This window comes from Mobula birostris, chromosome 12 (assembly GCF_030028105.1).
Source record: "Mobula birostris isolate sMobBir1 chromosome 12, sMobBir1.hap1, whole genome shotgun sequence".
NCBI lineage: Eukaryota > Metazoa > Chordata > Chondrichthyes > Myliobatiformes > Myliobatidae > Mobula > Mobula birostris.
This window is the reverse complement of record NC_092381.1, coordinates 53,412,642-53,439,057: the sequence shown is the minus strand read 5'-3', so window position 1 is coordinate 53,439,057 and position 26,416 is coordinate 53,412,642. Positions and strand designations below refer to the sequence as shown.

General features: G+C 40.7%; 1 protein-coding gene across 17 annotated transcripts in view; it reads left to right on the top strand.

The window, feature by feature from the left end:
• The window catches only part of fggy (FGGY carbohydrate kinase domain containing), a 346,341-nt gene that overhangs the window by 270,948 nt on the left and 48,977 nt on the right, over nt 1-26,416 (top strand). For 3 of the 17 annotated variants that reach the window (XR_011888003.1, XR_011888002.1, XR_011888005.1), the window contains exon 14: nt 1,710-1,857. The exons of 13 other annotated variants lie outside the window; for them this stretch is intronic. Coding sequence is in view for 1 of the 4 variants with exons in the window: in XM_072273808.1 (XP_072129909.1) it covers nt 15,664 (1 nt within the window). In the remaining 3 variants the exon portion in view is untranslated. Of the gene's footprint in view, nt 1-1,709; nt 1,858-15,663; nt 17,775-26,416 lie in introns of those variants that run through there. One more of the 17 variants, XM_072273808.1, reaches the window with a different exon arrangement.

Here is a 26,416-nt window from a genome sequence, read left to right as displayed (position 1 = left end):
CTTACTGCAATTAAATGCTTTTCTAACTTGTCTGTGCCTATCTGTCTCCAATGCTATTGTAAAGGAGATAGAATTATGATCTCTGTCTCCAAAATGCTCTCCCACTGAGAGATCTGACAACTGACCATGTTCATTTCCCAATACCGAATCAAGTACAGCCTCTCCTCTTGTAGGTTTATCTACATATTGTATCAAGAAACCTTCTCGAACATACCTAACAAACTCCACCCCATCTAAACCCCTTGCTCTAGGGTTATGCCGATCGATATTTGGGAAATTAAAATCTCTCATCACAACAACTCTGTTATTATTACACCTTTCCAGGATCTGTTTCCTTATCTGCTCCTCGATATCCCTGTTACTATTGGGCGGCCTAGAAAAGACACGCAGTAACGTTATTGACCCCTTACTGTTCCTAACCTCCAACTACAGAGACTCCGTAGACAATCTCTCCATGGTGTCCACCTTTTCTGCAGCTGTGACACTATCTCCGATCCACAGTGCCATGCCCTCACCTCATTTGCCTCCCTCCCTGTCCTTTCTGAAACACCTAAAACCCAGCACTTGAAGCAACCATTCCTGTCCCTGAGCCATCTAAGTTTCTGTACATCATATCTCCAAGTACTGATCCATGCTCTAAGCTCATCTGCTTTGTTCACAAGACTCCTTGCGTTAAAATAGACACATCTCAAACCATCGGTCTGAGTGTGTCCCTTCTCTATCACCTGCCTATCCTCCCTCTCGCACTGTCTACAAGCTTTCTGTATTTGTGAGCCAACCTCCTCTTCCCCAGTCTCTTCAGTTCGGTTCCCACCCCCCAACAATTCTAGTTTAAACTCTCCCCAGTAGCCTTAGCTAACCTACCTGCCAGGATATTGGTCCCCCTGAGATGCAAGTGCAACCCGTCCTTTTTGTTCAGGTCACACCTGCCCCAAAAGAGGTCTCAAATGAAGAATGGCTTCAAATGAAGAAAATTAATGTTCTTGAGTAGCCCAGTCAGAGTCCTGATCTTAACCCCATCAAACATCTTTGGCAAGACCTCAAGATTGTTGTCCACTGCTGCTTCCCAACCAACCAGGCACAGCTTGAGCCGTTTTACAAGAGGAATGGGCAAATCTTGCACCATCACAATGTGCAAAGCTAACAGAGACTTATTCAAAATGTCTACTGTTAGTAATAGCTGTGAGAGGTGGTTCAACTAAGTACTGAACAAAAGAGGATGAATACTTTTGAACTGCTGACATTTCAGCTTTTGAATATTTAGTTTTTCTTGCTTTAGAATTTTCCCTGTTTTTAGGGCTCCACTGTGAAAAAAGGTGCATGTGATTCATGATAAAAAACGTTCTCAGTTAAGTTGATCAAAATCCTTAGCTGTAATTATCATTTATGTGAACAAAGGGTTGGGGCCTGAATACTTTTACAATTCACTGTATGAAGCACGCTGGCAACATTTCTGAAAGGGGAAAGGTAGGATGAACCTTTCAGATCAATGACTTCTGTCATAACATGAAGATGAATAAGCTTTAAGGAAGTTCAAAGAAATTAAAATGAGAAGGGATGCAAATATCTCTCCTCATCAATACTTGCATTCTGCATTCTCTATTACAATGTTAGCAACAAACACACGTTCTTTTCCTCACTTCTTAAAATACCATGTTGGGGCCTGATCCAATTCCTCATCACCCAACATCTGCTTCTCATTTTCTTAGCAATCTTAGGTTGTGAATGCAAGATGATAAAGAATTGAAACATTGTGGAATTTTGGGAGCAGAGCATGAGGTGATCTGAAGTCAGTACAGGATTGAAGCTGAGAGATACCTGGAAGTCATTAGAATAGCCAAATAGCAAATCTTAGAGGTAAGAAAATGGTCAAATACTCAGTCCACTATGAATTAGCTTGTCTAATTTTGAAGTTCTGGACAGTAACTTCATGGTAAACTAACATTCTATACTACATCAGTTTCTCTTCCTACAAATGCTTCCTGACATGATGAGTATTTCTAATATTTTCTGTTTTTAAATCAATCTTCTAGCATTGATAGATTTGTTTTCTTTTCTAATACTTCATACGTCTCCAGCAGAGGAAATCTGCAGGTGTTGGAAATCCAGGCAACATGCACAAAGTGCTGGAGGAACTCAACAGGCCAGGCAACACCTATGGAAAAGAGTAAACAGTCGATGTTTCGGGCCGAGACCATTCAGTCTGGCTCGAAACGTCTCGTCCTGAAATGTCAACAGCACTCTTTTCCGCAGATGCTGCTTGGCCTGCTGAGCTCCTCCAGCATTTTGCGTCTGTTGCTTGATACGTCTCTGAGTGTTTTGTTTTCTGTAGTGACTGTTTTGCAAACCTAAATTTGGCAGTGACTATATCTTTGGTTTTAATAGAATAAGAAGATTGTATTTTCCATTTTAAGACTGTTATTATCTAGTAAAAATCACTTAAAAAGAGTGAAGATTTGCTTGATTATATGAGACTACTTACAGGAAACACCTAAACTTCACAAGTGTTCTTTGACAGACTTTGTACTTTATTTCTGCACTTTAGTATTTATAACTTAGCAAACATCCACTGTTCCTTTACAATCCAAAGTTGGAATGACAGGCTGAATTGCATGTGTCTGTGCACAGCCAGCACACTAGACCATCGATTGATGGATATTGTCGCTCAGAGTCCTGGACTATATATATTTTTTGAGTGGATATGCTCCTTTGCTCAATATTTTGAATGTTTGCTTACTATTTTGAATGTTTTGCACCCTGGCCCCAGAGGAACGCTGTCTGGTTCAGCTGTTTGAATGGTTTGAATGATAATTAAACTTGATTTGATTTGATTAGAATGCAGAATTAAAAACAAAAATCTTATTTTAAAACAAAATGTTTAGAAATAATGATTTGGCATTAAGTTAAAACCAGAGGTTTTGATAATGCTGAAAATTCTCCAGTTATCCAAACAAAACTTAGAACAAAGGAACTGATTTTGAGACATGGAAATCCCCACAAAGCAAACCTGGAATTCAAAGTGCAAAGGTCAGAAGCCAAAAACTCTCCTGTCTGATCTTGTTTTAAAAGATTAGGAAAGAGCAAATCTGGAGATTCAATTTTTCTCTACATCAACAGACTACTCTTTGATGCGGTTACAGTGTTATCTATCTAAGTGCAACTCTTATCCAAACAAACAAAATTCCTAATAGTAATTGAGATTCATTTCTGCTGGTATATTTGGAGAAGCAAGGTAGTTATCTGGTAATATATACAGTAAAAAATGTTTTTTGAATGCTAATGATACCCTTAAGCTGTGTTGGAGGATGTTTTTTCACTTGAGTTATTTTCATTTGTTTCAAAGTTAATTTTTAAAGTTCCTTGCAGCTAATTTTTAACAGGACTAAAATTAAAATACTGAAAAAAGAATGAAAATTGAATCTTAAAATGGGTAAAGGCTTGAGAATTAACTATAATTAGGTAAATGTTTTAAAACAATAAATTTTAAACAAAATGCAAGAATTTTTTTTCCCCAGGGGAGCATTAATCATTAGACTGTGGACTGTAATTGAGAATGATCTCCAACAGCATATGTTTTTAATCAAGATTACATTTATACTTAAAGGAATAATTTTGTTTAAAGGTAGTTAATTGAAGATCAAATTAATATTGATCTACATTTTGAATTTCTATATAAATCTGACAGTTTCCTTTGTTTTTAAGAACACTAGATACAGAAATTCAGAGTATTTTGCATGTTTTTGGGGCTCTAAGGTTAGTTTTTAAATGGTGTCTCATACAAATGTGCACACCCAGGGGGCTACTTACAGCTGGAGATATACTGGTGAAGAACTTGGTACACACACACAATTGACTGTATAGGCAGACCTGTCAGCAGGAAATCACCTGCACATTGCAACACGAAGGAATTATTAACCACCTTTTCGATGGTGGAAATTTCCGTACAACTACATGGACTGGGTTGTGCTGATTGCTTGCTGATGGTTCCATGGAGAACAATTTGCTGGTTACAGTGTTCAGGTTAACATGTTCCAGATTTCGATTTGCATTGCATTGGTCAAGACCACAGTGAAAATCAAATATCAGTGCACTTGACCTCCCTTTACATCATAAGACTCAGCAGTGAGTCCAAGGATGGAGCACCAAATACTGTGTTGAGAGGCCTAATACACTGTTTCATTTGAATAGGGTCACTGACATGCACTGGAAAAAGTAAACGCAGCTACACTATTTTTTAAATTATTTATTTTACTCAATGTTAATTTATTTTACTTAACTTAAAAACTTAAACTTTTTAAGAACTTTTAAGATTATTTAAATCTTTTCCAGCCATTTTAATTTTTTTTTGTTATCATGTGCATTTAGAAATACTTTAAAAGAACTGTGGCGGCAGTGGAACATTAAAAGCCAATCAGGGTGGCCCGGCTTGGAATCTTGGGCTCTATCCCCGAAATCTAGTTGTTCCTTGCAGGCTGCTCCACTACAGAGAATGGCTGTGGCACTGTAGGTGCTGATAGGTGAAGCCACAGGGATAGAACGTTCAGGCTGACATCCACATGCAATTGTCTAGATCACAAATTGGTGACACATTGATTGTAGACATTATCAGTGGACCTACTCCAATTACTGACTCCCAAACTTCTCCAATGGTCTGAAAGTGACTCCATGTTTTATAAACTTGTCACTTTGACACAAAAACATGTGTAGCCCCCCCCCCCCCCCCGGTAAGCCTCAGGCTCGCTCAACTCACTTTCGTCTAGAGGGAGCAGCCTTTGGCCCCACCAAACTGGGTAATCAAGTTTGTGTGGATGCTGTGTGATGTACCCCACCCCGTCAAATAACAGACAATACACCATATGTGATTAAATGATTACACTTTATAGATCTTACTGGAACTATGTAATTAATAGAGATAAAATACAAAAGGAAAATAAAAGGCACCAAACTTATCAAAGTTCAACCACTTCGTGCACAACAGTTAGAGCTCAATTAACGGAGTCTTCTTTCCACCATTTGATTGCCTCCAATCGCCTGGGACCAACCACGATGGTTGACCAGACGCTCCACAGGAGTCTGTCCTCGTCTCCTCTCCTCGCCGAAGACCCTGGGCCTCGGACTCCCACTCGGGGTCTGAGCCGTCGGCCAGCTTACAGCATCACGTCTCCTCTCTATGTCCCCATTGCGCCTTCCCCCTCAAAGCCTGAGAACAATAGCTTACAGACACACAAGAAAGAATAACATCTATCCCAATTGCTTAGCAAATGAATACAGTTCTCGTTATCAGTAATTATAACCCAAACAAGTTGCTAGAGAGAGAAACACTGTCTCAGCGGTTATTATTACAGAAAAGCCATTTTAATTATAACATAACAAAGAAGCCATTTTGTTAGCCTTCGCAGTAACATAAAAGAAGAAACCCCTTACACATGCATGAAACCACATATTAATCTCTACATGCTCAGTTCAACCTTTATTGGAACACTTCTGTTGCATTAACAATATTTAAAAGCCATTTAGATAGCTGCATGGATAGGAAAGATTTAGATCGCTATAGGGCAAATGTGAGCAAATAGGTCTAGATTAAATGGAAATCTTGATCAGCATGAACCATTCAGGCTGAAGGATCTGTTTCTGTGCTATATCATGACTCTGCCTCAGGCAGTCCAATTCTGAAACAATCATCATTGTCTCATTAAACATTAAATCGGTTTAAAGGTTGTACTCCTCATTTCCAAATCCCTTTATAGCTTCACCCCACTTTTTCTCCCGGAAACATACTTCTGCTCCTCTATGTTTCATCCTGAGATCATCTCCAAATTCAATCACAGCAAATTTGGTGAGGTCTGGTGCAATGCAGTTGATCCTAAGTCAAAGTGAAAGTAAATTTATTATCAAAGTACATACAGATTATGGTATGATACCTTGAGATTAATTTTCTTGCAGATGTTTACAGGAAAATAAAGAAATATAGTGTGAAAAAATACGTAACCAAAGAATAGCAAACAACCAATGTGAAAAAGTCAAACTGTGCAAATAAAAAATAAAAAATACTAAGAACATGTTTTAGGTTGTGGACTTAGTTCAGAGTTGTGGTGAGTGAAGTTATAAATATTGATTCAGGAGCCTGATGATTGCAGAGTTGTAGCCATTACTGAACCTTGTGCTGTGGGATCTAAGGCTCCTGTACCTCCTGCACAAATGTAGTAGCAAGATGGTCATCGATGTTACTGGCTTGATTGGATTTATCCTGGTCATTGAACAGAACAAACCTGAGCAATTTTCCAAAATGTTACGTAGATGCCAGTGTTTTAAGTTTACCGGAATAGCTTGGATAGAGGTCACAGCAAGTTCGGGAGTACAGGTCTTTAGTACTACAGCTGGGATGTTAAATAGGTTCTGTGGACTTTATTTTACACACGAATTCTCAGCCCTTTTATTGGTGTCATACAAAACATACTGAATTGGCTTTAGACAGATCTATGAAGGTGGGGACCTTAGGTGAATTTGGGATGTATTATCTATTCAGCAACTAAGGTTGTGAATGCTTCATATCACAGAAAGGATAGTAGGGTAAACTGGGAGGACAGTCAGATTATTTTGTGCAAAAACTGTCAGCTTCTATTGAGGTGAATTAATTTGATATGCTGGACAAGAGTTAGATCACTCAGGTAAGACTTTGGTATAAAAGGATGTTCTTAATTTTCCACTAATAGACAATTTGTAATGAATGAATTGAGCAAGGCTAAATGTAATTAAATTGTTATGTATTGTTATGCAATGTTAACACATTTTCACTTCAAAAACATTGTGTATATTTTCTCTACGTGGGTAAATGTGGGTGAGACAACTAAAAAAAAGTTTCACATTTGCTTGGACTACGCTCTATATAGTAGACAATTTATTGTTCTGCTTTCCAAAGCTCTGTTCACTTTCTCCAAATCAGAGATATCTAACATTAAAAATGAAAATACTTAGAAGCATAATACATGGTTGCTAATTAAATAAAAACTTAAATACACAATAAAAGAATGAAAACTATTCAAAACGTTAACCTCAACTTGCCTTTCAAATGAAGGCCGATGACCTGTTAAGAAAAGAGCAACCATCATTGACTATTCTGCCCCTCATACCTGCATGCACTTCAATAAGATCTTGATTCATCTTCCGCCTCAATGCCACATTTCTGTACAAATCCCGTATCTCGTTTCCCTCATTATTTAAAAATCCATAATTTTCTGTTCTGAATATACTAAGTGACTATATCTCCACAGACGTCATGTGCAGTGAATTTCCAAGATACACTATTTTCTCTGAAGACATTTTTTTTTCTCAACTCAGTTCGCATTATTTTCAGGCTGTAGCCCCTAATACTAGACAACCAAGTAATGAGAAACATTATTTCTGCACCCATCCTGTCAAGCCGCATTAGAATTCTATCTCTTTCACTGAGAAATGGCAGCAATGGCTGACATGAGATCGTAGACCAGATATGGAATGTGTCCAAGTGGAGTCACTTCATACTCTTAGTCCAGATGAAAGGTCTCGTCCCAAAATACAGATGTCTATTTTCCTCTATGGAAGCTGTGTTCTTCCAGGAATTTTGTTTTTTTTTTTGCGAGAAGGGTGTCCAGCTCCTCAGCTCAGCAACTAATGGAATCACAGTGAACTCAGGGGGAAGAGCAAACAACAGGAATTCTGCAGATGCTGGAAATTCAAGCAACACTCATCAAAGTTGCTGGTGAACACAGCAGGACAAGCAGCATCTGTAGGAAGAGGTGCAGTCGATGTTTCAGGCCGAGACCTTTCGTCAGGACTAACTGAAGGAAGAGTGAGTAAGGGATTTGAAAGTTGGAGGGGGAGGGGGAGATCCAAAATGATAGGAGAAGACAGGAGGGGGAGGGATAGAGCCAAGAGCTGGACAGGTGATAGGCAAAAGGGGATACGAGAGGATCATGGGACAGGAGGTCCGCGAAGAAAGACGGGGGGGTGGGGGGAGACCCAGAGGATGGACAAGAGGTATATTTAGAGGGACAGAGGGAGAAAAAGGAGAGTGAGAGAAAGAATGTGTGCATAAAAGTAAGTAACAGATGGGGTACGAGGGGGAGGTGGGGCCTTAGCGGAAGTTAGAGAAGTCAATGTTCATGCCATCAGGTTGCAGGCTACATAGACGGAATATAAGGTGTTGTTCCTCCAACCTGAATGTTGCTTCATCTTTACAGTAGAGGAGGCCGTGGATAGACATGTCAGAATGGGAATGGGATGTGGAATTAAAATGTGTGGCCACTGGGAGATCCTGCTTTCTCTGGCGGACAGAGCGTAGATGGGTACACAAGTAACAAGTCTCGTTAGGGTACAGTGTAACTAAGAATGAGATGATGTAACACAGAGCAGAGCAAATTACAATGAGGAGAAAAATGGTACTCATCAGTGGGAGTGAGAAAGGAATTTAGAGAAAATCGTTTCTTTTTTATGTACAAAAGAGGAAAAAGCGAATTTGGCAATGTTTTTTCTTCATGAAGTCTCTTCCATCATGGATTTGGAACAGTATATCCTGACATATTTCACCCTAATGTCAGTCATTTCACCATTTCTTGTTGCACACGTAATCATGTCATCAACGTGCGCAATTCGTGTTACTTAATTAATAGCAGAAGTTGGGCCAAAAAATCATGATATGCAACCTATATTATTATTAAGACAGAGTTAAACAAAGAACTTGTCCCCAAAGACTGTTATAGTGCACCTATGGGATAGTTCTTGTTCTTCCAGCAAGTAAAATTGTAAGTGTACAACTGAGCAGAGCAAGTGGGGCATGGCACCTACTGACCGCATCAATGAGTGCACACCTTTCAGTACATACCAAATACTCCTGAACCAGAAACCCTGGATAAACCAGCAGATTCACAGTCTGCTGTAGTGTAGATCGGTGGCATTCAAGACCGATGAGTCAGAACCCTATAAGAAGTCCAGGTACAACCGATGGAAGGCTATCATGAGAAAGAAAAGGCAATTTCATGTGAATGTAAAGACACAATCAGATGCAAAACAGCTGTGGCAGAGTTTGCATGCCATTGCTTCCTCTGAGGCAAAAACAAACAGCATAATTGGGAGTGATTCTTTCCTCCATGATGAACTCAATGCCCTTATGCATGCTTTGAAAGGCAGAATAAAACTACATCTCTGCAAATGCCCACAACATTTGTCTCAGAGGCCAATGTCAGAAGATCCTTCAAGAGCGTGAACCCTTGAGAGACATCAGGCCCTGATCGTGTATCTGCAGGGTGCTGAAGACAAATCTGTGCCAACTAACTAGCTGGAATGCATAACATAGAACATAGAATAGTACAGCGCAGTACAGGCCCTTCGGCCAACAATGTTGTGCCGACCATCAAACCCTGCCTCCCATATAACCCCCCACCTTAAATTCCTCCATATACCTGTCTAGTAGTCGCTTAAATTTCACTAGTGTAACTGCCTCCATCACTGACTTAGGCAGTGCATTCCACACACCAACCACTCTCTGAGTAAAAATCCTTCCTCTAATATCCCCCTTGAACTTCCCACCCCTTCCCTTAAAGCCATGTCCTCTTGTATTGAGCAGTGGTGCCCTGGGAAAGAGGCGCTGGCTATCCACTCTATCTATTCCTCTTAATATCTTGCATACCTCTATCATGTCTCCTCTCATCCTCCTTCTCTCCAAGGAGTAAAGCCCTAGCTCCCTTAATCTCTGATCATAATGCATACTTTCTAAACCAGGCAACATCCTGGTAAATCTCCTCTGTACCCTTTCCAATGCTTCCACATCTTTCCTATAGGCGACCAGAACTGGACACAGTACTCCAAGTGTGGCCTAACCAGAGTCTTATAGAGCTGCATCATTACCTTGCGACTCTTAAACTCTATCCCTCGACTTATGAAAGCTAACACCCAATAAGCTTTCTTAACTACCCTATCTATCTGTGAGGCAACTTTCAGGGATCTGTGGACATGTACCACCAGATCTCTCTGCTCCTCCACATTACCAAGCATCCTGCCATTTACTTTGATCTCTGCCTTGGAGTTTGTCCTTCCAAAGTGTACCACCTCACACTTCTCCGGGTTGAACTCCATCTGCCACTTGTCAGCCCACTTCTGCATCCTATCAGTGTCTCTCTGCAATCTTCGACAATCCTCTACACTATCCACAACACCACCAACCTTTGTGTCGTCTGCAAACTTGCCATCCCACCCTTCTACCCCCACATCCAGGTCGTTAATAAAAATCATGAAAAGTAGAGGTCCCAGAACCGAACCTTGTGGGACACCACTAGTCACAACCCTCCAATCCGAATGTACTCCCTCCACCATGACCCTCTGCCTTCTGCAGGCAAGCCAATTCTGAATACATCTGGCCAAACTTCCCTGGATCCCATGCCTTCTGACTTTCTGAATAAGCCTACCATGTGGAACCTTGTCAAATGCCTTACTCAAATCCATGTAGATCACATCCACTGCACTACCCTCATCTATATGCCTGGTCACCTCCTCAAAGAACTCTATTTGGCTCATTAGACATGATCTGCCCTTCACAAAGCCATGCTGACTGTCCCTGATGAGACCATGATTCTCTAAATGCCCATAGATCCTATCTCTAAGAATTTTTTCCAACAGCTTTCCCACCACAGACGTAAGGCTCACTGGTCTATAATTACCCGGACTATCCTACTACCTTTTTTGAACAAGGGGACAACATTCGCCTCCCTCCAATCCTCCAGTACCATTCCCGTAGACAACGAGGACATAAAGATCCTTGCCAGAGGCTCAGCAATCTCTTCCCTCACCTCGTGGAGCAGCCTAGGGAATATTCCGTCAGGCCCCGGGGACTTATCCATCCTGATGTATTTTAACAACTCCAACCCCTCCTCTCCCTTAATAACAACATGCTCCAGAACATCAACCTCACTCATATTGTCCTCACCATCATCAAGTTCCCTCTCTTTGGTGAAAACTGAAGGGAAGTATTCATTGAGGACCTCGCTCACTTCCACAGCCTCCAGGCACATCTTCCCACCTTTATCTCTAATTGGTCCTACCTTCACTCCTGTCATCCTTTTTTTCTTCACATAATTGAAGAATGCCTTAGGGGTTTTCCTTTACCCTACTCGCCAAGGCCTTCTCATGCCCCTTTCTTGCTCTTCTCAGCCCCTTCTTAAGCTCCTTTCTTGCTACTCTATATTCCTCAGTAGACCCATCTAATCCTTGCTTCCTAAACCTCATGTATGCTGCCTTCTTCCACCTGACTAGATTTTCCACCTCACTTGTTACCCATGGTTCCTTCACCCTACCATTCTTTATCTTCCTCACTGGGACAAATTTATCCCTAACATCTTGGAAGAGATCTCTAAACATCGACCACATGTCCATAGTACATTTCCCTGCAAAAACATCATCCAAATTCACACCCGCAAGTTCTAGACTTATAGCCTCATAATTTGTCCTTCCCCAATTAAAAATTTTCCTGTCCACTCTGAGTCTATCCTCTTCCATGATAATGTTAAAGGCCAGGGAGCGGTGGTCACTATCCCCCAGATGCTCACCCACTGAGAGATCTGTGACCTGACCCGGTTCGTTATCTAATACTAGATCTAGTATGGCATTCCTCCTTGTCGGCCTGTTAACATACTGTGACAGGAATCCGTCCCGGACACATTTATCAAACTCACCAGCGACCTAAGGATAAGGACATCTTTAACCTCTTTAACATCTTTAACCTTTAACCTCTTGCTACTGTACTTGAAGGTTCCCATCTGCATGGAAAGGGCAGCCAACATACTGGTGCACAAGAAGACCAGGGTGAGCTGCCTCAATGACTATTGACTGGTAGCACTCACATCTGTTCAGTTGAAGTGCTTTCAGAGGTTGGTCATGGCTGGAATTAATTCCTGCCGAAGCAAGGACCTGGACCCTCCATAATTTTCCTACCACCACAACAGGTCTGCAGTGAATGCAATCTCATTGTCTCTGCTCGGCGAACATCGGGATGCTGTTTATCAATTACAGCTGGTGTCATACACCATCATCCCCTCAGTACTATTTAAAAATCTGGGCCTCTGTACCTCCATCTGCAACTAGGTTTTTGATTTCCTTTTCAGGAAACCACAGTCAGTGTGGATCAGTAATAACATATCCTTGTTAACAATCAACATATGTGCACCTCAAGGATGTATGTTTAACACACTACTCTACTCTCTCTTTGCTCGTGACTGTGGCTAAGCAAATGCCATCTATAAATTCACAGTTGATACCACTGTTGTTGGCAGAATCTCAGAAGGTGACGATGAGACATACAGAAGTGAGTTAAATCAGCTGGTTGAATGGTGTCATAGTAATAATCTTGAACTCAGCATCAGTGAGAGAAAAAATTAATTGTGGACTTAAGAAAAAGGAAATTAGTAGAACACACCTGTGTTTTCTTTGAGGGGTCAATGATGGAAAGTGTGAGTAGCTTTAAGTTCATAGGCATTGACATTTTAATGGAACTAACTTGGTCCAACATATTGATGCAATCATGAAGAAGGCACACCAGCCACTTTATTAGGAGTTTGAGGAGATTTGGAATGTCATCAAAGACTATTGCAAAGTTCTACAGCCATATGGTGAAGAGCATTCTAATTGGTTGTAACACCATCTGTTATGGAGGTTCCAATGCACAGGATTGAAAAAGCTGCAGGTTTCAGATTCAGCCAGCTCCATCATGAGCACAACCAACCCACCATCGAGGATGTGTACAAGAGACAGTGCCTCAACAAGGCAACATCTATTAAGGACTCTCACCGTCTGGGACATGACCTCTTCTTGTTATCACCATCAGGGAGGAGGTATAGGACAGTGAAGAATCACATGCAGTATTTTCAAAACAGCTTCTTCCCCTCTGCTATCAGATTTCTCTACTGTCCGTGAACCCATGAACACTATCTCATTAGTTCTGTTTTGCACTATTTTCTACTTGTGTAACATATAGTGATTTTTATGTCTTGCATTGCACTGCTGCCACAAAAAAAATCATGACGTATGTCACTTATTCTGATTCTGATTCTGTCTTGCATTAGAGTGGAAACAGTCCTGAGAAAGACGTTGATCAGTGTTGCTATTTTCAGTATCAAGTTCAAATGCAAGTACAAGTTCAGTATATTGTTATTCAACCATACCTATGTGTACCACTAGATGAAACAGTGATCCTCTGGACTAAAGTATACAACACAGTGCTATAACTCACACACCTAACCTAAAGTACTATTACCAGTCGTAAATTAACAAATAATAAGGTGCATTTATGACACAAGTTAACAAGTATCAGCTCAGCTTTGATGACTGAGAATTTTTCTCCATCATTGTTACTATTTAGCAGGAATAAGAAACCAAGACAACTACCTACTTGTTGAAGTGCAGTGAAATGATTGCGTTTTTAAAACAGTGCAGTGAGACATTTGAATTTTTTTTAAAGTATTGCAGCACGTATTTATTTTTCTTTGCAAGAGGAGAAAGACATTCAAGTTTTTAAAAAGGCAGAAAATGGACAAATTCACTGGTTCACAAACAGTGAGTATTGGTTGATAATAATAAATTATTAGAAGGAGCTGAAATGGCTGGCTACATTGGAAAGATTGATGTGTTCGATTGCACAAAAGATAACTGGCTGATGTACTCTGAGTGAATCAAGCAGTATTTGGAAGCAAATGAAATAGCCAATGAGAAATGAGTGCCAGTTTTGCTGAGTGTAGTAAGTGGAAAAGCATACAGTTTGCTTAGAAGTTTCACCACTTTAACCAAACAACCAAAATGAGCCTTGCTGATATCATGAAGGTGTTGAGGAACATTCAGAACTGAAACCATTGTTGATTGCAGAATGCTTTAGGCAGAGATGCCATCGAGTTGCAGTCAGGAATGAAAATGAGCATTAACAAATTGCAGTATCTAGACAAAGGCTTGCCTGGCTGAACAAATGGTGTTAAGGGCTCACATACAGCAGACCAATGCAGGTTTAAAGGTGAAACTTACAGTAAATTCAACAAAGTAGAACACAAATATGTTGGGCAGACAAAAATAAATGAACTGCACAGGAAAAGGAAAAAGCTAAAAAAAAATCCAGTTGCTGTTTTAAGAAGGGGGCTAATCTGCATTAAAATTTTCATTAAAATAGAATTGGATGGAGGCTCAGCTGTTTCAGTCATTCCACAAAATGAGTTTGAATGGCATTTCAAAGATACAGAACTCTGAAACCTGCAGATATACAACTAAGAATTTATATTGGAGAAAAGATAACTCCTGAGGGAATGATATTCATAACAGTGAAATACGACAATGAACATTGGTTTTGTCTGTGGTAAAAACAGGAGGGCCAGCCAGCATTGTGGGGCTGTGATTGGCTGAAACAACTACACCTTGATTGGACATCCATCCACCAGTTTCACGCCACATCCTCTGCAGTAGAGTTTACTGAAAGTGAACTAAGAAATGTACTGGATAATGCCATAACAGTGTCCAAGGATGGCTTTGGAAAACTCAAATGCATCAAGGGTAAAATAATATCAAATAGAAAAGGTTTACAAAGCCCATCCAGTTTCTTATACCATCCACAATAAAGTAGCCAGTGAGCAAGATCACATGATGGAATTCTTTCCAAGGTTGTGTGAAGCCCTTGGGCAATGCCAGCAGTTCTAGTAGCAAAAAAGACTGTCTGTCAAGATTTGTGGTGATTTTTAGCTCACCATCAATCCAGCACTGAAGGTAGATCAGTATCCTCTGCCTAGGTTAGGGGATATCCTTGCAAACCTTCCTGGAGGGAACACTTCAGTAAAGTGACTTGGCTGAGGCCTGCCTACAGATGTAGGTGGAAGAAGAGTCTAAAGCGTTTCTCACCATAACTCACAAAGGACTTTATCACTATAATAGCCTTATTTTTGGAGTAGCATCTACACCTGCACTCTGGTAGAAAACTGTGGACTAGGTGCTGCAAGGCTGCCCAGGCACTCATTGTTACCTGGATGAGATCATAGTTACTGGTAAGGATGACAAGGAACATCTCCAAAATCTCAAGACTGTGCAGTGTTCAAAAGATTAGAAGATTACAGGCTCAGAGCACAATGCAACAAGTGTGAATTTTTAAAACCAAGCATGACTTACCAAGTGTGTTGAGAAACTCCAAGCAGTGATGAATTGCCCAAGCCCAAGGGACGTATCACAGTCACAGTCTTTTTCAGGATTTGTCAAGTACTATAACAAGTTCCTGCGAAACCTGGCTATTGTCCTCCAGTCCTTGAACTCATGACTACAGATTGGGAAGAAATGGCAATCGACAAAGCAGTGTGAGGTGGTTTTCTGAAAAGCAAAGAAAATAGTGACATTGGACATAGTATTCACTCATTATGATCAATGATTGATTGTCAAGTGAACTTGTCTGTGTGCTTTGCCTTATGGTAATGTCACGTTATCAGTAATGGAAGTGAATGCCCCACAGCCTTTGCATCACGTTCCTTTACTGCTGTAGAGAAAAATTATGCACAGATTGACAGAGAGGCCTTGAGTCTGGCTTGAGGTGTAAAGCATTTCAACCAGTATTTGTATGGGAGAGAGTTTAACCTCAGTGCTGATCATAAACCACTGGTGCCCATTTTCAATCCACAGAAGGGTATTCCACTAACAGCAGCAGCACGAATGCAGAGGTGGGCTCTGTTTCTTGGAGGATACAATTACAAGATTGAAGTCAAAAGGACAGCCAATCATGGAAATGCTGATGGATTATCCTGTTTACCCCCAGAAAAGGAAGTAACTGAAAAAATTTACAAAGGAGGACACCAATCTTGATGTATTATCACCAATGCAAATGAAAAGTCTCCCTATTATGGCACAGATGATCCAAAGAGAAACCAGAAAAGACTCCACACTGTCTCAGGTCTACAGGGCCACCCAAAATAGCTGGAATGTGCTGTTCCCCCATTTTTACCAACACTGGGATGATTTGCCCTTGACAGAGGTTACCTTATGTGGGGATTGAGAGTTGTTGTACCATCCAACCTGAGAGTAAAGTGTTTGAGGAGCTACATGCCTGTCATCTAGGCGTGTTCAAAATGAAAGCATCGGCTTGAAGCTTTGTCTGATGGCCTGGGATAGATTAGCAGATTGAGCAGTTTGCCATGCACTTTTCAGGATGACAATACATCCAGAAGATGGCAAGAGCAGCACCTTTCCATTCCTGGAAATGACCTGCAATAGCAGAGGATCCATGTGGATTTTGCGGGACCATTCAGCTACAAAAATAACCAGAGTTGTTCCCAATAGCCTCCATTACAGCCTTAAACAATGCTGATATGTTGAGAAGCCTCTTCTCAAAGAATGGTGTTCCAGAACATTTAGTGACAATGGACCACAGTTTGTTGCAAAACAGTTTCAGTCATTCCTGAAAATGAATAGAATAAGCCATATTACATCTGCACCGTCCCAACCAGTTACAAATGGCTTGGCAGAACGGTTTATCTGGAATCTAAAGAACACACTGTGAGCAATGTTAATGGAACAGACTACACTAACACTGAATCAGAAGCTCACCAATTTCCTCCTTGCATAGCAGAATGCAACAACCTCCACAACCAATAGCTCACTAGCTATACTGTTCCTGGGTCATCCCTTGTGCTCACGCTTGGATCTTCTCAAACCCAGTCCCTGAAGGAGTATGCAGGACGAACAGCTGAGACAGATTGAGTGCTCCTCAAACAAAGAATTTCAATGTTTCACCACAGCACAAACAGTCCTGGCGAGGAACTACAGAGGTGATCAAAAGTGGGTACTTGGAAAGATTAAGGACAGAACTGGACCATTCTCCTGCACAATGGATGTCATCTAGAGATGACATAACAATCAGTTGAAGAGAGTAGAGTCAATTGTTACAGAAGAAAGGGGCCTAGAGCGGTCAGAACTACATTCTGCCATCCCAGAGTCAACTCCTACAACCACTGTGGAGGAGGCCCCAGATTCTGATATTGTTTCATAGCCAGAAGTCTTACCTCCCCTTGTCAGGAAAGACCCTATCCCATAAGAGTAAGAAATCCTCCACAGTGATTAAATCTTTACACCTGATTGGGAAAATTTAAAATTTTCTATGCTGTGGATATGTATATAGTTGTTGTATTGTATACAGGTCAACCTTCACTAATCCAGCACCAGTGGGACCTGAGGAGTGCCGGATTAGTGAAAATGCTGAATTACAGAAGGATCACATTAAGCATGATCAGTGCCGGATTATCAAAGGAACCGGATTACAGATAGTGGGATTAGTGAAGGTCGACCTGTAGTAGATATACATGCGTTACATATTTGAGTTGAGTTGCATATTATATTGAACTGGAGTTTATAGCTAAGCAGAGAGGATTGTTGTGTATTTAATATTTAATATTTGATTAAGCGTTCTCTGTTGTTTATGTAATGCATTACAGTTTATATGTAAAAGTACATAAATGGCATACATCATCATGTCACCACGTCATAAGTGCATGCCTCACTAAGCAAATCAAAACTAAGACATGCACCTCCCACCTCCATGATTTTCTTTTAATTAGTTTTGCGTTTTGGAGTTACAAACTATAACATCAACACCTCCAACAATTCAGTATTATGGTTTCCTCTGGTACTATAGTAAATTGACTTTTAACTTAAATTTACTGATTCAGAGCGTACCAAGATTGAGCTAAACTAACTGTTCGCATTTTCAGCTATGTTGGAACAACAAATAATTTGTTAATATAAAGAGAATAAAAAATTGATTCAATGCTATACTGTATATGAATGAGTTGTTCTATGTTTTTGGCAGTTAACTACACAGTGCATCAAATCTTATAAAGTACATCAGCTCCCTTGACTGGACATGTGTTGTCCATTAAGCCAATTAAGGTTCCCAAAATATAATTAGACATTGACAACAATTAAAAGATGTAGCCTCTGAAATGCACTTCTACTGATTGATTCACTTAGCTAATGGCTCAGATAGCTGCCTTTCCTCACTCCACCAAATTCCGGAAAGAAAAAAGGGGATCCAATGCCGTTCTTGTTCCTTCCTCATCAAGCACAGAGGTTTTGCAATCTGGAGCTGGATCTACACCGGTAGCTACTGCAGGCCACTGTGTATCTTGAAAGATTTATGATGTGTATAATAAGATCCCAGCTTTCTTCGCTGCTTTCCAGCACAAATACAGTTGAGTTGTGTGGTGTTCTAGGGAAAACTTAGGAACAGGAAAATCAACTGTCAGATAGAAATACAGAAGGACTCCATTCAGCCCATCCTGCCAGCAGCATCTCTTTGAAAGTGTTATCCCCAAAGACTGTATAAACATCACATTATAGGGGCTCTCAGTTATTGCCACTGTCTTCCAGTTCGTACTGTTTAGCTTCCCTTCTCAAATCCATGTTTTGTCCTCAAATGCATCCTGCTGTTTTGATGCATTATAATTTAGCTAATTAATCACAAACAAAACCACAGTCAGTTCTTAGAGACCCATCTTATCTGCTAAATTAAATATTTCCCCTGCAGTACTATTGTGTAATGTGTCTCTGTTATAAGAATTCCTTTTGGTATTGCAAATTTTGGACGAGGATATGAATGATCATAGTAATGTGTCAGACAGTTAGTTTACTCCATGGACATTAAGTAAAAAAGAATGAAAGACATGCTTTCACTTATATAGCACCTTTTATGTTGTTTTTGGGTACTCAAATCATATTATAGTGAATGAAAATTTTTGACTTGTAGTCACTGCTGCAAAGTTAGAAATGCAGCAACCAGTTGTTGCACTGTGAACTCTGCTGTTTAGCAATCTGATCCTGGTCACATAATCTCCTTTACTGCTATAGAGTCGTAGAACACTACAGCACATTAACAGGCCTTCAACCCATCTCGTTTATGCTGAACCATTAATCTGCCTAGACACATCGACCTGTATCCAAATCTTAGCACTCCATACCCCTCCCATCCATGTCCCTATCCAAATTTTTCTTAAATGGTGAAATCAAACCCACATCTACCACTTTCACTGGCAACTCGTTCCACACTCTCACCACCCTCTGAGTGAAGAGGTCCCCACTCATGTTCCCCTTAGATATTATATCTTTCACCCTTAACCCATGGCCTTTAGTTCTAGTCTCACTCAACTCTGGAAAAAGTCTGCTTTAATTTACACTTGCTATACCCCTCATACTTTTGTATACCTCTTTCAAATCTCCTCTCATTCACCTACACTCTAGTGAATAAAGTTCTAACCAATTCAACCTTTCCCTATTACTCAGGCCCTCAAGTCCCAGCAACATCCTTTTAAATTTTCTGTGAGCTCTTTCAATCTTATTGATATCTTTCTTGTAGGTACAGTTGGTGACCAAAACTGCACACAATACTCCAAAATAGGGATCACTAACAGGTTATGCAAGTTCAACATGACATACCAACTCCTGTATTCAGTACTTTAATTTATGAAGACCAATATGCCAAAAGCTTTCTTTACAACCCTATCTACCTGTGGCATCACTTTCAATGAATTATGGATCTATATTCCCAGATCCTTCTGTTGTTGACTAATATGGAATATTTTACTTCCACATAAGAAAGGAGTTCCATTTTAATGTTTATCTGAAAGACAACAATCCTGGCTATGTAGCACTCTGCCAATACTGCCACAGAGTGTAATCTTGCACATGCTTCACTGTATCCTTAACAACTTTTCCTTTCTGTGACTCCACCATTTTTTTGGTGTTGTCTCGAAAATTTCTATTCAGACCACAGACACTCACACCCAGGTGATTTATATATATATATATTACAAATAGTAAAGATGTTAGCATCAATCCCCGTGGTACACCACTTTCATTTATTTAAAGATAAAGTACAAAATAGGTCCTTCTGGCCCTTAGCACTGCTGGTTGGCCCACTGATTTAACCATGGCCTAATCACAGGACAATTTACAATGACCAATTAACCTACCAACCAGTATGTCTTTGGGTTGTGAAAGGAAAGCGGAGCACCCGGAGGAAATCCACACACACACACACACACACACACACACACACACACACACACATACACACAGAGCAAGCAACATGCAAACCTGCTAACAGAGGACACAGGTGTTGAACTCTGAACTCCGACACCCCGAGCTGTAATAGCGTCGCGCTAACCAGTATGCTACCATTATTCCTCACTTGTCCAATTCTGGTCAGAAAAACACCCATCCATCACAAACCTCCACCTCATATGCAGTCTGTCAATAATCTTCAGAACCAATACACCTTAACTTTTTGAACCAGCCTATCATGTAGGATCTTGTTGAAAGCCTTGATGAAGTCCGTATAAAACATATTTACCGCATTGGCTTCTTCAGTTTTCTTTGTTACCTGCACAAGAATCAGAATCAGATTGGTAAGCCATGATCTTCCCTGCACAAGGTCATGCTGACTTCTCCTAATCAATCTCTGTCTTCCAAGTGAACATAAATCCTGCCCTTCAGAATCTTCTCCAACAACTCCCTTAACATTGATTTAAGGCTGACTGCTCTATAGTTTCCAGTCTTATTTCATGTTGAATTCATTTCATGACCCCTTTGTTCTCTCCTATTTCCTTTCTTGTTCTCTCCTGTATACCTCAAAGGATGCATTCGATACCAGTCCTTCTTTTCACTGAAAAAGTTTGACTATATTTTGTTAACCAGGGTTTCCTGAGCTTAGTATCTTTGTGTCTGCCCCTTACAGGGACATGTTGACATTGCACCCTGTCTCCCTTTTAAACGTCTTCACTTATTGATCATTGTTGTCCCACATACAGCTGCTCCCAATCTTCTTAATCTATACTTATGCCAAGACCAGTCTTGTACTATCGAAACCTACCTTCACCCACCTTTGGGACATAAATTAAGGAATAACATTATTTTTATCCAGGACTAACTTGAAACTTACCACAATTGGCAAATGGTCCCTCCACAAGCACTTCTATTTCTTTTCTATCCTCATTCCTTTAGATAAGGTCAAAACCTAGTTGGTTTCATAGATGAATTTTGATGTCATGATTATATAATAACAAGATATAGCAACTATATTAAAAAGTGCAATATTTATCAGATGAGCACTGTGCAGTCACAATTCCATTCTATCAGAATTAGTATAATGCCACGATGTAATATGTATGGTTATTATTATAATGCAAAATATACTTTTTGTCCAGGGTATGACGGAGAGACTGGAAAGTGTGTAGAATGCATGAAATGCACTGTCAGCTCTACAGGGAGGCTTAAACTTGTCTTTGCATGTGGCTTTTATCAGATTGTTTGAAGAAAGATCTCTCACAATATCCCTATCATTAATCATGTGCTGCAAATTCATTTTGGATTTAAGCTGTTTAAGCAGTAAACCATATAAGTGCTCTGCCCTGGGTCAATAACAAAATTATTCAAGCATTGGCATAAAAGGAATATTTTAGTTGCAATTTACAATTAAGGCACATTCTTTCTTTGTTTTGCTGGACATATGATCAACAGGTGGGAGTACAGTGGGAATATTTGGGCTGCTCTATAATCCTAAAAAAAAATGCAGCTGGATTGATCTGTACTTTTCTTTGCCCCAAGAGAACTTAACTGTTTTCTTTATCCTATTGTCAGAAGCGATTCTATTTATGCTGGTCAGGAAAACAGGAGTGGACAGAGTTTTGACTTTGATTTGTAGAGGTCAATTTTAAGCAATTTACAGCTTCAGATTAACTTGTTGCTGGTGATTATATGGAATCAATTTTTTGTTCTACTTTTTCTTTTTAAATTTGTCAAATTCTACGTTGCTTTGACTTCCATTACCTCTAATATTATTTAGCATATTTTAGGAATGAGGAAAAGTAAAAATTATAAGCAGCGAGCGACATGATATACCCACTGTCTAATCAGGGGTTCCCAACTTGGGGTCCACGGACCCTTCAGTTAATAGTAAGACTCCTTGGCATAGACGCTGCTGCTCTAAACCCTGCAACGGTGGGTGACGGTTTAATAAAGGCTCCCACACCTGGGAGCAAAGAGCAAAATTCAAGCCATAGATTTTACATAGAAACAGGGAATCATAGAAAACCTACAGCACAATACAGGCCCTTTGGCCCACAATGCTGTGCCGAACATGTACTTACTTCAGAAATTACCTCGGGTTGCCCATAGCCCTCTATTTTTCTAAGCTCTACGCACCTACCTAGGAGTCTCTGAAAAGGCCCTATTGTATCTGCCTCCACCACCATCACCGGCAGCCCATTCCACGCACTCACCACTCTGCATAAAAAACTTACCCCTGAATCTGCTCTGTACCTACTTCCAAGAACCTTGAAACTGTGTCCTCTCATGTTAGCCATTTCAGCCCTGGGAAAAAGCCTTTGACTATCCACATGATCAATGCCTCTCATCATCTTATACATCTTTGTCAGGTCACCTCTCATCCTACGTTGCTCCAAGGAGAAAAGGCCAAATTCACTCAAACTATTCTCATAAGGCATGCTCGCCAATCCAGGCAACATCCTTGTAAATCTCCTCTACACCCCTTCTATAGTTTCCACACCCTTCCTGTAGTAAGATGACCAGAACTGAGCATAGTACTCCAAGTGGGGTCTGACCAGGGTCCTATATAGCTGTAATATTACCTCTCGGCTCTTGAACTCAATCCCATGGTGGATGAAGGCCAATGCACTGTATGCCTTCTTAACCACACAGTTAACCTGCGCAGCACCTTTGAATGTCCAATGGACTCGGATCCCAAGATCCCTCTGATCCTCCACACTGTAGATAGGTATAGCTCTTACCATTAATACTATATTCTGCCATCATATTTGACCTTCCAAAATGAACCACCTCACACTTATCTGGGTTGAACGCCATTTTAAAGAGCAAGAGAAAATCAGGAGAGTGACCTTCTTCTAGAATACCTACCATGCAATACCAGAGGAAACAACACACTGGACCACTGTTACATCACCACCAAGAATGCCTACCATGCTATTCCACGCCCTCACTTCAGGAAGTCTGATCACCTAGCTGTACTGCCTGACTATAGGCAGAGACTGAAGACTGCAGCACCAATAGTGAGGACCAAGAAGGTATGGACAAGGGAAACACAGGAGCACTTACAGGTCTGCTTTGGATCGGTGGGCTGGACTGTTTTCAGGGATTCATCCTCGGGTCTGGATGAGTATGCTGCAGTTGTTACTGACTTTATTAAAACCTGTGTGGATGAGTGTGTGCCTACAAAATCTTGCTGTACATTCCCAGACCAAAAGCCATGGATGAACCAAGAGGTATGCCATCTGCTGAGGGCTAAATCTGTGGCATTTAAGGCTAGTAACCCAGGTCTGTTCAAAAAAACCAGGTATGACTTGTGGAGGACTACTTCAAGGGCAAAAAGACAATTCTGAGCGCGATTAGAGGTGACATCAGATGCACATAACTCTGGCAGGGTTTGCAAAACATTACTTCCTACAAAGTGAAATCCAATAGCATGAATGGCAATGATGCTTCACTACCAGATGAACTCAACTCCTTCTATGCCTGCTTTGAAAGGAAGAATATAACTACAGCTGTGAAGATCCCTGATGCACCCGGTGACCTTGTGATCTCTGTCTCAGAGGCCAATATAAGGCTGTCTTTAAGGAGGGTGAACCCTTACAAACTTGGCAGGCCCCGATGGAGTACCTGGTAAGGCTCTGAAATCTTGTGCCAAACAACTAATGGGAGTTTTCAACTTCTCACTGCTATGGTCCGAAGTTGCCAACTGCTTCCAAAAGGCAACAATTATAGCAGCACATATACGGTGATGAAATGCTTTGAGAGATTGGTCATGGCTAGAATGAACTCCAGCCTCACCTGGACCCTCTCCAATTTGCCTTTCGTCACAATAGGTCTATGGCAGATGCAATTTCAATGACTGTTCACATGGCCTTAGATCACCTGGACAATACAAACACCTATGTCAGGGTGCTCTTCATTGACTATAGCTCTGCATTTAACACCATTATTCCCACATGCTTTATCGATAAGTTATAGAACCAGGGCCTCTGTATCTTCCTCTGCAAATGGATCCTTGACTTCCTAACTGGACAATCACAGCCTGTGTAGATTGGTGTTAAAATCTCCTTCTCACTGACGATCAACACTGGCGCACTTCAGGGGTGTGTGATTAGTCCACTGCTCTACTCTCTCAATATCCATGACTATGTGACTAGGTATAGCTCAAATACCATCTATAAACTTGTTGATTGCTGGTAGAATCTCAGATGGAGATGAGAGGGCGTGCAGAAGTGTGACGTACCGGCTAGTTAAGTAGTGTTGCAGAAAGAACCTTGCACTCAGTAAGACAAAGGAGCTGATTGTGGACTTCAGGAAGTGTGAGATGAGGGAACATGAACCAACCCTCACAGAGGGATCAAAGTGGAGAGTGAGCATTTTGAAGTTCCTGAATGTCAAGATCTCTGAGGATCTAACCTGATCCCAATATATTGATGCATTTATAAAGAAGGGAAGACAGTGGCTATATTTCGTTGGAAGTTTTAAGAGATTTGGTTTGTCAACTAAAACACTCAAAAATTTCTACAGGTATACCATGGAGAGCATTCTGATAGGCTGCATCACTGTCTGGTATTGGGGGTGGGAAAGGAAGTGCAGCTACTGCACAGGACTGAGAGAAGCTACAGAAAGTCGTAAAATTAGTCAGCTCCATCTTGGGCACCAGTCTCCGTAGTACTCAAAACATCTTCAAGGAGCAGTGCCTCAGAAAGGTGACGTCCATTATTAAGGACTCCCATCACTCAGGGCATGTCCTCTTCTCATTGTTACTGTCAGGTAGGAGGTACAGAAGCCTGAAGGCACACACTCAGTGATGCAGGAACAACTTCTTCCCCTCTGCCATATGATTCGTAAATGGACATTGAACCCACATTTGTTATATATATATTATTTATGTTTTGCACCATTTTTAATCTATTCAATATACTTCTGCACTTTATTTATTTATTTATTTACTTGTTCGTTCTACTTTATCATGTGTTGTAATGAACTGCTGCTGCTAAGTTCACAAATTTCACCACCGGTGATGGTGGTGATAATAAACCTGATTCTGAGCCTGATTCTACATTTGTGTACCATGCAACATTCTTTGGCTAAAGCCCAGGTTCTAGTTTGTCTCTCAATGAATGCTACATGACAGAGGGGTAAAAGTTGTTTCAAACAGGAAATATACCAAAACTGCTAGGGAAAACGTCCTGCCGAAAGGCTTCGGCCTGCTACGTCAACTGTACTCTTTTCCATTGATGCTGCCTGGCCTGCTGAGTTTCTCCAGCATTTTGTGTGTGTTGCTCAAATTTCCAGCATCTGCAGATTTTCTTGTTGGTGGAGGGAAATTTAGAAAATGTGTCCTCTTGTGATGGTTGAACAGTTATTTGGTAACCAGGATTTTTGAAACACTGTTGGAAATTGGGTCTTACTGCATCAAAAATTCACATTTAGATGGCAACCTGTTTCACAGAAACATGGATGCTCCCACACAAAAATAGATGCTAGGAGAAAGGAGAATATTAGGAATAGCAGCTCAAAAGACAAGACTGAGATGGTGAGACAGAGCTGCTTGGAACATATCCGCAAGAAAGGAGACTTCAGGAAGAGCAATAGGATTGGGGAATATTGAAGAAAAACAGGAGCAAAGAAGCTGAGAAATTTTCATTTAAATCACAGAGGGACTAGAAGCCAATGTTTTTATAGGGTTAACAGGTCAGGCTGAGGCAAGTAAATTTACTGACATAGAAGATAGTGTTGCTTGTGAGAATGAACATATGAAGTTGAAGTTCAAACTCAAATTGGATATCAAAATTGTGAATTATCTGAACCTGAGAGCTTGATATAAGCTGGAGATGGAATCAGTGAATGAAGTAAAAATGATTCTGGATTTCAAAGTTGATGGAAGTTAAATCTGAAAGTCTCAAAAAAAAGACAGCAAAGAGTAATTAACAGCCCACCACCCCTTCCCCCATTGATTATAATGTATGCAGCAGGGCAGATCAATAATTTGAATATCCAGCCAACACTAAACACACTGCTTGTTAGCTGTTTATACTGTATCAGCAAGCTACCAATATCTTCCAGTTAAAGAAGTTGCACAATTATTAAAGCTTGCTTGCATCTCTTAAACCATTGTGCTTGGAGCAGGAGCCTGCTGTTGTGACCTGAGTAAATATGAAGTGTGGCACAACTGGGATAAGGTGGGGTTCCAATTTTTTCAGATGCACCGCTAGAGGCCAGGGTGGAAGAGGTGAAAAGCAGGGGAGCTTTCATCCTTTCCCATGAGATCAAGAGCTCCTCCAGAGTCAGGCTCAAAATGCAGTGGTAACAGACAGCA